General features: G+C 45.9%; 1 protein-coding gene across 2 annotated transcripts in view; it reads left to right on the forward strand.

The window, feature by feature from the left end:
- DHX30 (DExH-box helicase 30) overlaps nucleotides 1-16,417 on the forward strand; it is a 574,174-nt gene that overhangs the window by 229,826 nt on the left and 327,931 nt on the right. For both annotated transcript variants that reach the window (XM_085628644.1, XM_085628645.1), the window contains 2 exons: nucleotides 7,454-7,529; nucleotides 7,863-7,967. In XM_085628644.1, coding sequence (XP_085484770.1) covers nucleotides 7,454-7,529; nucleotides 7,863-7,967 — 181 coding nt within the window. The remainder of the gene's footprint in view (nucleotides 1-7,453; nucleotides 7,530-7,862; nucleotides 7,968-16,417) is intronic.

Raw genomic sequence — 16,417 nt, forward strand, 5'->3', positions numbered from 1 at the left:
TGGAGCCACTGATTGGAGGTCGGTTGGCAGGGCAAAAACTGTTAACAATTATTGCAACCATGCAGCTATTTGTTGGTTGTAAAGATTACTGAGCTACCAGTCCTCTGTGGTGGTAGAAACGTTGTGGTATTAAAGATGGAGGTCTAGGAAGATGGTGGTGACAGGTGAAATTTTGTTGGCAAGCTAATCGCAGTCTTAATCGATGCAACAGGAAATCACACAGGGCCTGTTTATTCTTACTTCATGCTTTAAAAAAAGAAAAAACACTTGTTTCCTACTGCAGTCAGTTTGAGGAGCATTTCTATTTGCCACATCTTCTCTCATACTAGTATTTCTCTTAAAATGAAAACCTCTACTCACTGAACTGAATTCCTTTCTATCCCTATTGAAGATTTAAGATGTATTATTTATCTTGGTTTCCATGAAGCCTACTACATATGCTAGTGATGCCCTCTTGGCTGCTTTGGTGAAGGCTACCTTTTCTCTTTTGCTCATGACGTGACTCATCATTTGAGACTTATCACTCAATCTGGAATGTTTTTCAATATCCCTGCGAATTGACCATACCCACCTTTATTGTACATATTCCCATTTGGTTGTGCTCATTTTATGAATTACCAATCAGTCAGGGGGTCTTCATTTTCTATTAAATACACTGGTGCAGATTTTTCAGATCCTAAAATAATTAGTTACCTTTGCTGTGTACAGACAGGTAAATGTGTTGAGAGCTGAAATCAAACGTTGAGTTTTACTGGCATTCAGCCACTAGCTGGAGACGTTGCTGAATTGTTGAGCATGTAGTATAACCGTGAAGAAGGTTGTCTCTAAATCATTAGAAACAATGACAATATTGTTAGTGATAAATGCCATGTAAAAACGTCTGCATATCCAAGGGCCATTGTGACTTCAGAACAAAGTTAACCCAAGAATGGTTCAAGATATGTTGTGAACAGTGCCTGGGTGCTACGTTCCTCAATTGTTAAAACAAGACACCTTTTGCCCTTAACACAGACAAAACATTTTAATTAACCTCTTAAGGAAGCCTATTTTTAAGTCTCAGCTAGACTGCGTATGCACTGTCTCTTTGAGACATGTTGTTTTCAATCAGTGGGCTTACAGCCCGCCCACAGGTTACCATTGGTAGGCTTCAGCGTCGCTCTCATTTGCTTTGCTTCCATTCGTCATGGCATGCAGGAGTCCAGTCCTCTTCTTGTGTTTAGCCCTCCCCTAGAGCACGGTCCAAGTAGTTGTCTCCATCCACTGCTCCAGTTTTAGGAGCTATTTTTTTTATTTGTCTTCAAGCACTCCATATGAGTACTTATGTTTTCAGGCCGTCTCCCCTATCAGTGTTGCTTCGTTTCCTGTTCACCCTCTGCCCCCGGTCTGTTTCTTCTCTACCCCCTCACCCTGTCCTCATACGTGTTAGGCTTTTCCTCTTTCATCTGCTTTTTAGGCCGAAGCCATTTGCTAAAGACTTCTTGGAGACATTCGCAAAGCTTCTGTGGAAATGCATTCTACCTGTTGCCATTAGTTTTCTAACTCGCATTTTCTGGCTTTCTGTTTGCTAGCTTCATTTGTTTTAAACTATCCAGGGTGAGTTCCCCCCTCCCAAGGATCAAAGTCTTTTAACACCAACTCCACTTGTATTTTTTCACGAGTGCTGCTTTCTGTAAACAGGCCTGTTAATCTTATTCTTATCTTGTCACATTTGCTGTGCATTCAAAGAGAGAGGTCACGTGTAAGGCTCAGTCTTCCAAGAGAGCCTGGTGTTTACTTTTCTTTCTCTGACTTCAAAGTAAGAGGGTTTATGTGACATCTTGCTAGATAACCGGGTAGGAAAGGTGTTTTTATCTAGCACACAACCTTTAAATGAATTGCGCCTTTATTTCAGAATATGTCAGAATGAGAAACCCACAAATTGTAGGAAGTTGGCTCTGTATATGTTATCCACACTAGGTGGTTATACTATGTAGAGAGTTTAGGGATTCCCCAAAAGTGTACAGGGCTCAATGTGAAAACCCAAAGTACCCTATTAGTGTTAGTGTGGGCGAGAAGCCCTAGGCCTAACACAGAGGAGTGTAAGACATTTATTGCACATTATTGGATATTGTTGACCAATAATGGACACACGACTCAAAAAGGAGAGCCACACCAATTTTAGAAAAATGCACTGTTTATATTTTATTTTAAGACCAAGATCTTCTCAATAAGGTAAGTTTTAAAATAAAAATACTTTTACTTTCAAAAGTCAATACTTAAAATATTTTTTAAGCAGTTCAATGTTATCCTATGGGGAAAATAATGATGCGTTTAAACAGGTAAGTACCACACTTATCCAGTCTTCGGGCCCAAAGGTCAGCAAGAAAAAAGGGTCAGGTGAGTACCAAAATGGCACCACCAGCGGCACAGGGGCGACTGGGTGCAGAGGTCAAAGTCTGAGTTCGGCCCAATGCTTTTCAATGGAGACTAGGGGTGCCTGGAACCACTCTGCTTGCAGGTAGGTAAATCATTTGCAGGGGCCAAGCTTTGGGTGTTGGCACAAGCACGGGGGCCACAAAGCATCACCAAACATACACCACCAGCGGCAGAGGGGCGACCGGGTGCAGGGTGCAAAATCCGTGTAGGGCGCCCAATGCTTCTCAGTGGAGTTTCTTCTTTTGACAAATGGGCTGAAGGCGTTGCATCTGAGGTTGCAAGAGGGAGAACAATGACAGCAGAGGTAATTAGAGATGTAGGAGGTCTGAGGGTCACTGTCGGTTCAGCTCACCAAGGCCCAGAGTCTGGGTGCAGGGGTGCCTTTCGACTTCGGGGTCTTCTCACTGGAGCCGGTCGCAGTCGGGGGGAGACTCTGAATTCAGGCTGCAGGCATCGTCGTGGAGGTCAGAAGCAGCCAGCCAACGCTGGACTCTAGGTCAGGATCACTGTGGAAACTTCACCGGGCAGTTGGGTCACTCGGGCAGTGGGCGTTGAGTGCAGAGTGGGTAGGGATCACGGTCCCAGCTTGATCTGGGGCCCTTGGAGTAGTTTCTTTTGGACAGGGCCGCTGGCTTCGGGAGATTGGAGTCTTTCTCGAAGGCAGCAGTCCTCCCAGAGTTTTCTGAGGTTGCTGGCTGCAAGACAAGTTGCAAGTTAGTCGAAGCTGTAGACCGGCCAGTAGGGCTGGGGCCGAGGCAGTAGTCGTCTTCAGTCTTCTCTGTAGGGATGTCTTCTTATGTCGTCACATATCTAGTTTCTATGTCTGGGGGAGCCACTTAAATACTGAATTTAGGGGCGTTTTAAGGGAGTAGCAGGTAGGGCCAATGGGCATATTATTGGGGTGACTACACCCTCTATTATGCCACCCTCCTGTGGGAGGGGGCATAGACCCATCCTTTATTGGAGGGTTTTCCCATCTTCAAGTTGCAAGGGACTGAAAGATGTGCTTCACCTCGCCTCCCACACCTTAGGGTTGAGTTCGCAGAGGTGGGCACACCTCCTGTGCTCCTAAGTTATCCCGCCAGGTCTCCCGCTAAAAGTGGGCGCGTAAATTTGGGGCTCTCATCTGCTACTAGCTTGCACCGCACACGAACGTGGCGGCCCAGCGCTAATTGTAGCGCGTATCTTGTCTCTGGATTCACTCCACTGCATGAATCAACTGATTCCATTACGGAATTCTATTTCGGACCACCACCTACTTAGAGCAGATCGGGGCTCCGACCCTGTATTTTCACCCAATCTAGTGCTGAATTGGTTGGCCATACGGAACCTCTAGGAATTCGGATTCCTATCTTCATGCATACACTCCTCTCCGCTGCGCCTCATCCGGGGTTCACCTCACCCCCACTAGAACATTGTCCTGTCACCGGGCAAGCTTGACTGCCCCTTGATGCATGCTTCCGTCCTCCTGCAGCACCCCAAACTGGGAACCCGGTCCTGAAGATGATCCTGAATAAATAGGATCGAAACGCCGTCGACCAATTTATCAGCGCAACTTACGGCGCACACTCAACTATGGTTCACATAAATGTCTAAACTAAGACCAATCACTGTAAATAACAATTCTTGTTGAACCATATGTTCTTGTACATATCTTTTATCAACTTGTCACATTGCGCCTTTCGCTGCTCCCTCACTTGTCACTTGCGCCGTCACTTTGTTTATATGTCACGAGCACAATAGTGCACCAAATCCTTTTTGGGTTGCCCTTGCAATTTATGCCCACTGTGTTGATAATAACTGTTTTGTATAAATTGTTATTTCAAATATATGATGCCATGAGCACTTTTGAAAAACTTACTATGAGTCTCCCTCGTTCCTTCTTGTAATGTCTTGTACATGCATGTAGATTTGCCTTTCTCATTGATACCGGTTGAGACATTGTTGTTAGTTTTTACGTTCTTTTTTATCTGCTATTAGTAGCAGAGTCTACGGGTCACATTTCAAAGGTGGCAGGCCTTTGAAGCTCCCTTTCGAGCTCAGGCCCATCTTGGGTGAGTAGGTGTGACACCTCTGTCCAGGATGTGCATTGTTTCTGGTCCCAGAGAGTTCCAGGGGTCCAGAAACATGTCTGGGCATGCAGGTTGCAGTGGCATGGTCCCAGTGAGGGGGGGGGTGCCCCCAGGGGACCCTCTTAAGCTCCCAGGCTGTAGGTACCCAGGGTACCATTTACGTGGCACTTACAGGGGCAGACATACCAATTGTGTATATGTTTTGAGGAAGAAGCACTGGCACAGGGGACCTGGTTTGAAGGTACCCTGTGCCCTGCAATTGAAATCACATCAAAACCAGGAAAAAAGTAGGAAGCTAACCATGCAAAAAGAGGCACTTTCTCACATATGAAGCACATTTAGTTAATTCTGAAGTGTGATGGAAACATACTTTGATTAAAACAAATCAATACACTAGGTGATGCCATTTCCACACATTTGGTTTGTGAGCTGTATAATTTTTTTAGTAAAACAGTAGGTCTGTCCAAATTTAATGGTCATTCCAATTGAAAAATGTGTTGTCTGTAATGTGCTACAGCACCATGCATACTTAACGCCACGCCACTCTGCTCTACTTTGCACCACTCCACGGCACTGCACTCTACTCTGCACCACTCTACTCTGCACCACTCTACTCTGCACCACTCTACTCTGCACCACTCTACTCTGCACCACTCTACTCTGCACCACTCTACTCTGCACCACTCTACTCTGCACCACTCTACTCTGCACCACTCCACTGCACTACTGTACTCTATGCCACTCTACACCACTGCACTCCACACCACTCCAGTCTAGGCCACTCCTATCTATTCTGCAAAACTTCACTCTGGGCCATTCCACTCTAAACCCAATCCACTGTACACTACTCTACCCTGCACCACTCCATTCTAAGCCACTCACTCTACTCTGAAACAATCTAATCTATGCCACTGCACTCTCAGCCACTGCACTTTACTTTTCTCCGGTGTACTCTGTGCCAATGCACTACACAACTCTATGCCACTCTACTCTGCACTAGGGCACTCTATGCCAATGCACCCATTGGCACTCAACTGTGCATTACTTCACTCTATGCTACTCCACTCTGCACCACTCTACGCCACTATACTCTCTGCCACTCTGCATCACTATACTTTACACCACTGCACTATGGCAATCTACTCTGCACCACTCCACACCACTAGACTATGCCCACGCAAATGTATACCACTGCATTCTATGACGCTGCATTGTACGCCACTGAATTCTGTGCTGCTGCACTCTACTGCACCACTCCACGCTACATCAGTCTACTCTGAAACAATCTGCTTGCTCACTGCACTCTATGCCACTCTCACCACTCCATTCTACTCCTCTCCACTCTCCACTAAACCACTACACTCTATGCCACTGCACTCTAAACAACTGCACTCTGCACCACGGTACTCCCTGCCACACTACCCCATTGCACTCTGCATCACTGCACTCTACTATGCACCTCTCTAATCTACGCCACTGTATTCTAGGATGCTGCAATGTAAGCCATTAAATTCTATGCCACTGCATTCTATGTTACTATACACTGCACCAGCCCACTCTTCTCTACCCCATTCCAAACGCAACACTCTATACCACAACACTACTTCACTTTTTGCCATTCCACTCTGACTGAAGACGCCACTCTCCTCTACGCCACTAACCTTTAGCCATGCTGAACAGCAGCCACGCTGGCGTAGAACATGGCTAAAACAGTGGCACAGACAATAGCTCTGGCATTGGCGAGACCTAGTGTCTTTGCCAAAGCTTGTTTACACTTATCGCTGCATCCTCAGCTCTGATCCTGGGCCTCAGGATTCCAGATGGTTGTCATTATTATCTCTGCCACTCATGCAACAAAGCACTGCAGGAACTCAGCTGCGTGTGCTGTACAACTCTCTTTCTTCCCTCTGTTCCTTTTAGCAGGAGCAGGTGTATTTTCGCTGCTCCTATTTCAAGCCACAGTGTGCTGGGGCATAAAAGAACATTGGTGCGAGCTGTGTCAGGCAGGGTGTTTTAAACTTAAGGGAGGAGCTCGTTGGGCCACTGCTGTTTCAAACGGACTACAAATCCCGCAAGTCGCGGCTCCTGTATGTAAACAACTCTTAGCTGATTTTGGAAATACGTCGCTGGTTGTTTACATGGTTTCTGTTTGGAGTTAAACCAGCGTTTTCTGAAAGAAGGAGGGGAAACTAGAAGTACCACCGTACCGAGAAAAAACAGGTCAGGAGTAGATGTTCAAGAATGTGCGAGATATCTCGGTGCCGATTTTTATACGTGCAATTTTAAAGCGCGTTCACAAATTGCATTTTCAACAAAACATATAAACTTAAAAAACAGACCTGCAATGTATACATAAGGATGCGGTGGGACAAAATGGACCAGCCCAATCTTTTTTGGAAGATGTTAGCAGTGCCTGGTTATCTGAATAATGCTTTATGCAAGATGCCAATGCTGTGCCACTGTAACATTAATTTTTCTGTTTCCTACCACGTGGTAATATGGACGTATTAGTTAATTGTTTTTATTTACCCAATCGTAAGCATACATACAGTTTTAATGCAGCCATTCCTTGTATGCATACCAAACCTTTAGTACATAACGTATAGTACAATAACATGACATATATTATACAGTAACAGGCCATACCATACTATGCAGTGACAAGCCATACCCCATCATCCTATTCAATAACCGGGCGAACAATGATAAGCCATAACATACAACATAACCAAAAATAAAAAAACATTGCCATAGCCAATACACCTCGGATAGGCGAAATCTATACTTGTTAATAGGGCTAGCTAGACAAAGAACAGCAGAACATAATGGAAAATCACCTCTTCTCCGAAACCGCTTGTTCGCCAGTATCTAAAAGGCATGCAACACTGTTCATATGGCAAATGGTGTTGATTGTTACAGTGACTTGTTTTACCCAGATATTGATTCTCGTCTCTTTCTCTACTCAGATAGAGGATGACTGCCTCACCGATCTTCAGTTAATCAGTGCTGTCCTTAAGCATATTGATGAACATGGGGAGCCAGGTGAGTGTTGGTTTGTCCTCCACATATCTCATTTTTGGTTTAGGTCGGCAACTGCATGGTTCCTTTCCTTTCACAGCTTCAGCATAAAATAGCTTTTCTTCCTTTTCAATTTTCTTTCTATTCCTCTTGGCCTCTTCCTGTTCTCCACTTGCAGTTTTGGTTGTATTTCCCAGTTTAATAGCTTTACAAACTGTATATTGTTGTGCCTTGTCTCTGCACCAGGTGTAAAATTAGACTGCCCTTAGCAGAAATATATTCTGACACAAATTGCTAACTTTTACTTGTTTTTGGTAGTTTTCAGCCTCTTTTAATGGTCTCTTTGTTGTTCTGCAGGTGGCATCCTTTGCTTCCTGCCTGGCTGGCAGGATATCCGAGGCATGCAACAGCTTTTGGAGGAGCAGTTGGCATCTCACAGAAACAAGTACCTCATATTGCCAGGTATGCCATTCATTTGACAAGAATCTGAGCTATGTAAAGAGCTTTTAGGATGGTTGAGGAATTGTATCTTCATCCACACTTTTTGTATTGCAACTGTTGCAGGGAGTCTGCTCTTAAAACAGAACTATGCTTGGAACCATAGAACATCAGTATGTAGGGACTGAGTCACCATACCACCTCAGTATCTATGGGTCTGAGTCCGTCTAGCTATATTGCTTCACTTGCCCTCCGAACCTTACTAGAGAAACCAGTGAATTGGCACCCCAGAACAAAACACCCTCCACCCTCTCAGGGAACGGGGTGACAGGGCACACCCTTTCGCTCTCTCATCCATACCTGTCCACAATAAGATAACCAGGAGACACAAAGGCAGTTGAGAATATTTATTTAAACTATGGTGCTCTGAAAAGCAGTATATGTGCCACAATTAGAGAACAAATGCATACTAAAAATACTGTTAGCATGGTCAATAATCCATATATCATGAAAAGTCCTGTCCTTTTATAGGACAGAGTAACCTAAACCCCCCTGCCTTGCTAATGAAGCTAAATGATTAAACATCAAAGATTTCTTTGATTACTGGCCGGCCCCGTAACTGCATTCACAGTTGGATTTTCTATATCTCAGCAGACTCAGTGTTAGTGCTTCAGAACTCTCGTTCCATGTGAGTTTTATACTCATGTGCTTATCTATTTGATGGGATATGTCTACACATAAACCTCAGCTGCATTCATGTGTTATTTCTAGGTGCTAGTGCCTGGCCAGACAGAATAACAAGGGACACTGTTATTTGACTTTGTCTTTGGTGTTCAGACTAAATCTTAGGAAAATAACAGAAAGCGAAAACATATACAGGTTCCCTGTGAAAATAAATTGTGGCACAAAAGCAAAACTTGTTTATGTAGTAATGTGTGCAAAGGAAAATTAGGCCTACAACAGGCACAGTTAGGCTAACATAGGGAAAACTACAATGGGCTATGCACAAAACACACAACATACCAGATCAGTTGTGTTTTCCACTTTTCCAAGGCATTTTACAGACCTGACCAGACATTTAGAACACCATAGTTTTGGGGTTGGAAGAACATTGGTGCAGTTAAATAACATTAATTACTTCATCCATGAATCATTTATACATTCACGCTACTGAGAAGTTTACTTTAGACCATTATCAGGATCCAGGAAAATGGCCTAATGGAACTGGGAACGGTAGCTCCCAGTTTATTGGTTCCATGAAAGATATTGGATCTGGAGGGAATCTCTAACAGGAAACTAACTTCCTTATTGCTTCTTTGCCTCACTGAGTTTCACATTGATCCTGAACTATGTATGCCTTACTCCTATGTATGCCTTACTCTCAAGGTCCCTCAGAGATTTGTAATTTGTAAGTTTTGTTGTTGGACATAAAGAAACCATCAACATCATGGTGCCCCTGTGCAGTATACTCAATAAGGGCATTGATGAGAAAGTACTCAATATCACAACACCAACCCCTATAATCATGGGCTATGCCATAATGTTGCTTATAAACGTCTTTATAGCTGAAATTTCCTCTTAAGTAACTGATGAGTTTAGGTACTGAATATGTCATCATACGTGCACTGTGTCCCTCAGACAAAATGGTAAATTATTCTGCCCAATAACTCATTATTGCATTCACCCACTTAACTATCCACAATAAAACAGGTGCACAAGCTCCACAAGCATATCAATGGTAAATTAAAAGAATAAAAGTAGTAAAAAAAAAGTAATATGTCATCATCTTATCTTGGTAGGCACTTGATTGCAATACACAAATTAATCAATCATGGCAGCAGGTGGAGGTCTTGCAATGCTGTTTTACTCAGTGTATTGTCATTTTCAAGTTTCAGCATGACTGCTGTGTTTAAAAATGTGTTGACCATCTTTAAGCAGTAAGATTGGGTAAGAAATAGTGTCCGAAGCAAGGGCCATCTCCAATGGCAGCATTTTCTGCTCTTTCAATGCTGTGTAGACGCAGCCTCTACATGCATTCATGCTAGTACCCTACTCAGACAACACACCTATCTCCTCATCTCTGGGCTCAAACTAGAGGTCCAGGAGCATCTCCTCAACCTCCCGTTCCTCAGAGAGCATCTCTTTGACTCCAAGGTTAGCAAGAGGCTTGAAAAGATTAATAAAAAGAACATGGAGATTGTGAAATCAATGGGTGACCATCAGACCTCCTCATTCAGAGGTTCTTCTCAGAAGCAACAGCGCAAGGGGAAGGTAAATCCACCTCCCAGACCAGCCACAGTCTTATGTAAGAGCAGCAGGCATTGGACAGTGGTGCTTATAGTGCAACAAGAGGTAATTGTTTCAGTAAAAAGAGCTTCCACCTCAAAGCAGAGACATGCGCCCCCTCACCTTTCCATATCACACGTCAACTGTCGGGGAAGACTACATATTTATTTTCTTGCTGGAAGGAAATCACTTCAGACCAGTGAGCTGTAGTTTGCCACTGTTACTGCAAAGAACTTCAGAACCCCAACGTGCCAGCCTGCAGACACGGCCAGCAGATTTCATCTTCGCCTTCTCGAAAAAGAGGTTCAAGAGCTCCACTAGAAAGGTGCAAATCAACGAGTCACTCCACACCAACAGGAGAGGAGAGTTAACTCCTCGTACTTTCTAATTTCCAAAAAGGACGGTTCCCTCAGGCCCATCTCAGATTGCACGCCTCTGAATAAATGCATCTTGTTGCGACATTTCCATATGACTACCTAATAGGATGTCATCCCTTTCCCCTGACAAGGCGATTTACATAACGGCGCTCGACCTCAAGGACACCTCATTTCATAAACCCATCCACTCTCCACACTGCGAGTACCTTCGATTTGTAGTCACTGGACATCATCACCAATTTAGAGTACTGTCTTTTCTGGGTCATTACGGATCCAGGGGTTTTCACCAAGTGCTTACCAGTGATGGCCACCCAGCTGTAACTGTGGGGCACTCGCATCTTCCCTATCGCAATGATTGGCTGATCAAGAGAAGTGTCAAGCAACAATGCCTCGCCCACACTTAGGTTGCTAGCTCCCTACTTCACAGTCTGGGATGCATCATAAACGCCACAAAATCACCCTTCAAACCTCAACAGATTCAAGCTTTCGTAGGGTCCCTGCTTAACACAGTCACAGGGAAAGCCTTCTGCGATCAATAAAGAATGCTGTACAGGGTCACTGGGAAGACTTAGCTTCGGTAAAGGCCAGCACTCACCACTATCTGCATTGGTGGCACAGCAACATTCTGCAAGTGACTGTCACCACGGATGCCTTTCTCGCAGGCTTGGGGGGGGGGGAAACATCAACAATATGACTGTTCAGGGAATGCAGCCCCCTCAGTACAAGGGCTGCCACATCAATTTCCTGGAATTGCTTGCCATGCAACTAGCCCTTAAAACCTTCTTCCAGCTCATTCAAGAGAAGATAGTCTTCCTGAGGACAGACAACACCACTGCCAAGTACTACCTACGGGAAGAAGGAGGTACAATCTCCCCAGCTCTCTACTTTAGCACAGTGGATTTTGCATTGTGTGAGCCTCTGACATACAAGTCTGGTGGAATACCTTTCTGTGGTGGAAAATAACTTTGCTAACATGGTCAGCAGGACACATCAACAAGTTCATGAGTGGGAACCTCACCTGTAAGTCCTACAAAGGTATTTCATGAGCTAGGGTACCCCACAAGTAGACATGTTGGTCACCCCTGAAAATGCCCAAACTTCGCCCCCAGATACCCAAACCTGCGGTCCATGGGCAAAGCACTGTAGATGATTTGGTCAGGGGTCTTCGCCTACGCTTTCCGCATCTCTCACTTTTCTCTTACATGAGGTGAAAAATGGATTTAGCATCTCTGACTTTAATCTTGGTGGCTCTCACTTGACCAGACAACTATGCTTCTGGAGATGTCCATGAGCCTCCCCAAGAAGTTACCGATCTGGCAGGTTCTTCTCACCCAGAGCCAAGGCCAGATGAGACAGCCGAACCCTAGGCAGGTCAGCCAAACGATATGACACCTGAGGTCTTAGAATTTGGGTGTTAAAACCTTCTGCAGGAATGTATGACCATTCTACGAGAAGCATGCAGGCCCACTACAAGGTCCTGTTAAGCCACTAAGTGGTAGAAATTTCTCCACCACTGCATCACCAAGCTCCTAGACACTTCAAAGCCTTTTGCCCAGGACCTCATCTGCTATTTTCTACATCTTCCGAAGTCAAGCCTTGCATATACATCTATATGCCTACAGTTAGCTTCTGATACGATTACAACCTGATAGAGATTTCTAACCACATATTTTTTTCCTTAGAATAATCCACAGGTGCCAGGCTGGATCTGGAAACTTTTGTTCAGTACCTCTGCGCGGCTCTAAGTTGCGTAGTTCCCCACCACTCTGAGTCATCTGTCCTTGAAGTGATGTGCGCAGTGCCGTCTAGAGGCTCCACCACAGCGTGCCGATATTGGTTATTTTCTTTCCACACCAGTCAGTGCAGATCCGGAGAGAGCTACCTTCAGTCATTTTTGTATGTCTTTCTTTTTACCCTTTTGTTGAGACTTGTCTCTGTGTGTCTGGGATGTCCCCTAAGAAACTGGTGATGTTTAAGCCCTGTGGTTCCTGTCACAGACAGATATCTGTGAGAGACCTTTATCTGGTTTCCCTTTGTTGCTTGGAACTGGACCCAGAGTCCAAGACTTCTGAAGAATCCGGCGCCATAAACTCTAGTGCATTGAGGGAGTGCTCCTTGAAGCTCCTAGTCCCTCGATGCTAGATGACTTCACGACGCTCCAGGTCCTGGTTGTGACGAAGGTCCCAGGTCTGTTAACAAAGTAGTTCCAGCAGGCGCTTGTCATCGCACTCAAAGTTATTGGGTAAGTCCCACAAGAAATCGAAGCTCCTAGCCTTTCTGGGCCAGTCCAAATGTTAGGTTGAGGCACGGGAACAAAATCACTCTAGGCCCTGCCACTATGCGGAACCTTCCTCTGGGTTCACTCCGTGTCTTCTAATTTCCAGGAAAGACCCCCGCCCAACTATGTGAGTTCTATTAGGCCATCCACCTCATTTTTGGGCCAGCCGACCCCTCTGGAGCGCCTTCATGCCCCATTGGTTCGGTGGCTGCCCCCACTGGATTTCTCCCAGCTGGTCTTCCCTAGTCGTCATTCGGGCCCCCTGAATCCGGTACTGGATCTGGAATGGGCCTTCCCCAGAACCCGTTCCAGCGACATCCCCAGTGCCACCGACCCAGTCATCATACCGACTTCCAAATCAGAGCCAGGGCTTCCCTTTTTCAATGGTCCTGTAGAGGAGTGTGATTGAGGAGGATCTGAGGATACTTATGTCTACAACCCCCTTTAGGAGGCCGATGATAACTGGAATGAGGAGCTGGCAGATACCATTGGTCTGGACACCTCACCAGACAACGACCTGGTCTCTACTCTTAGTGTGGCTACAGAGGGAGGGGTCTCCTTGGCTATAGTAGTGAGAAGGGCAGCTGAGGTCCTGAACCTGGGTTGCAGTCAAGACAATGTCTTGACAGAGGTGTTTCATCCTTGAGTCTCACTCTCAGAACCGCTCCTCCCTTTTAATGAAGTCCTAACTGATGTACTGCTCGGGGCCTGAGCCAAGTCCTGCACAAGGGCGCCTGTGCACAGGGCAATTGCCCCCTGCTATTTCCCTCTACTGGAGACCCAGCTTTCCTCACCCAGCACCTCACCCCGTAGAGCCTGGTTGTCCAGGCTTCCACCTGTTCTCTTCTGCTACCCTAGCACTGTGGTTGGTGAACACCGCATGCCTCTTGGGCCCATACACACACACGGTTTGGGATTCAGTTACGCAAGTGCTGCCCATGGTCTCGGAGAAGGCCAGAACCATACTATCATAGGCTATTGAAGGTGGCAGAGACACAGCGAAGTTCACCATTTGCTGCAAACTGTATACGACCGACTTACTAGGCCAACAGACTCAGAAGTCTTTTTGTGGCCGTGGACCGGGTTCCCACAAGCCTTTGAGACAACCAGTCAGAGGTCAACCCAGTCGGGCCATTGAGAGAGTGCCGGCATCAGAGTAGATTGTGGTTGCTGTTCCTGTTACCGTCTGGTTCCCAAGAAGGACAGATGCCTCCGCCCTATTTTAGATCATTGCCCTCTCAATTTCTTCCTCCAGAAGGAGAAGTTCAAGATGCTAATGTTAGCTCAGGTGCTGTCTGCCCTAGACCCTGGTGACTGGATGGTTGTGTGGACTTAAGGGCTCCGTCTTCATGTTCCCGTACTGCCTGCCCGTAGGCAGTATCTGCGGTTCAAGGTGGGTCACAAGCATTATCAGCACGTTTCTGCTTCCTTTTGGCCTTACCATTACTCCTCAGGTGCTCACCAAGGTGATTGCGGTAGTTGCAGCACAGTTGCAGAGGTCAGGTGTTCTAGTCATCCCCTACCTCGACGACTGGCTGTTAAAGAATGGCTTTCCCTAGGTAGATGTCTCCCACCTCTAGACTACGGCATACCTCCTGCATTTGATGGAGCTCACTATAAACTTGACAACGTCTCACCTGACTCCCTCTCAGATGCTCCCTACCATCACAACTGTTCTAGATACAATACAGTTTCTGGCTTATACTCTGGAACTGTGATTCCAGGATGTTCATCCGATTCCAGATGTTCAGGCTTTGGTTCCGATGTTTCAGCCACTATCCTGGATTTTGGTGAGACTGACTGAGGCTGCTCGACCTAATAGCCTCTTTCATCCTTCTTCGAACACATGCACGTTGGAATATGCAGGCTTTGCAGTGGGACCTGATGTCCCAGTGGGTGCAGCAGCAAGGGAATCTCTCAGGTCTGGTCCTGATATCAGAGGTAACTGTAAAAGACCTGCAGTGGTGGCTGACGAACAGCGAGTGGTTCAATGGCGGACCCAGTTCTCTCTTCCCCAACCAGAGCTGACTAGTGATGTTATATTCCCGAGTTAAGCCCATGTAGCAAGGCAGCTTATTCCTTACATTGTCCTAGAAAATAATGTTTCAGCTGTGTCCTTTTGCACACACGCCTTCATATATCCATTGCTTCAGCACCATGGTAGAAATGTATCTACAGTTTACTCTTTCGGTGCTTGTAATCTCCTTTATTTGCTTCTGTCTCCTGATAATTGCAGCACTTGTATGTAATGCCAGAATAACGTTAGTTCAATAAATATTATTAAAAATGTCCCACTGTGTATTCTCTGTATATTTCTCTGAGAACAAGTGAGCACGAGTGACTGAGCGAAAGGTTCAGTACTGTTTTCACAATTCCTGAGAAATCTGGGTTTCTCGTATTCAGTGGTTGCCAGAAACTGTTCGCTCCTTGGTAAGTTAGGGAGGCTTCCAGTGGCACAGTGAGCTAGCTGGTCAACACCAAGACATTAGTTTATGTTGTCCAAACAATGCGCAGATCCTACGGATTAGTAGGATCTACAGGACAGTGACAGATGCGTCTCTCCTGGGCTGGGGTAGAAATCTTGGGCAGGTGTACATTCGAGGACTCTGGTCTACAGAAGAGTGTCAACTCCGCATCAGCTTGCTGGAGTGGACAGCGATCCGACTGGCATTGAGAGCCTTTCTTACTTCTATCAAGGGAAGGCTAGTTTAGGTGTACATGGATCACACCACGGCCTTGTGCTATTACAACAAATAGGGCAAAGTTGGGTCGTGAACCCTCTGTCAAGAAGCCCTGTGTTCCTGGACATGGCTGGAACATCAGGGCATTTCCCTGGTAGCCCAACTTCTAGCAGGCTCTTTGAACTCAGCCATCAATGCCTAATCGATCACAAATGGTGTATCCATCTGGAGGTGGTGCTAGGTCTCTTTCAGCAGTGGGGAAAGCTTTGGTTATATCTGTGTATCACCGCTGGGAATACGCAATGTCAGGACATCTGCATGCTGGAGTGTTGAAGGAGACTCACGCTTGGAGACACTGTTCGTCTCAAGTGGAACTAAGACCTCCTGTATGCCTTTCCGCCGATACCACTCCTGGCTAGAGTTCTCAGGAAGCTGAAGAACGACTGTGCCCAAATCATTCTTGTGGCTGCGGATTTGGCACGGGGAGTATGGTATCACGTATTACTGAGCATGAGCATCGGTCCTTTGAAAGGATCAACTGTCGCAGCCGCAGGGCAGTATCCTGTACCCAAACACGTGCACGCTCCGCCATCCTGCATTGAGCGCAGATTGAGTAGCAGTAGTTTTCACCTTCCTCCTCAAGTTTGTGATGTTATCCTGGCATCCTGACATTCCAGCAGCCAGACATCCCCCAACCAAGACACTATACACCTGCTGCTGGAACAAATCTGTTACTTGGTGTGCATCCAATCAGGTTGATCCCTTTTCTGCACTTTTGTCTGAAGTTCTGTTGTTTACTTTCTCTTTTCTGGCAAGACTTTGCTCTGGACACTGTTAAGGGGTATATTTCAG

The sequence above is a fragment of the Triturus cristatus genome, chromosome 10 (genome assembly GCF_964204655.1).
Source record: "Triturus cristatus chromosome 10, aTriCri1.1, whole genome shotgun sequence".
Lineage (NCBI taxonomy): Eukaryota > Metazoa > Chordata > Amphibia > Caudata > Salamandridae > Triturus > Triturus cristatus.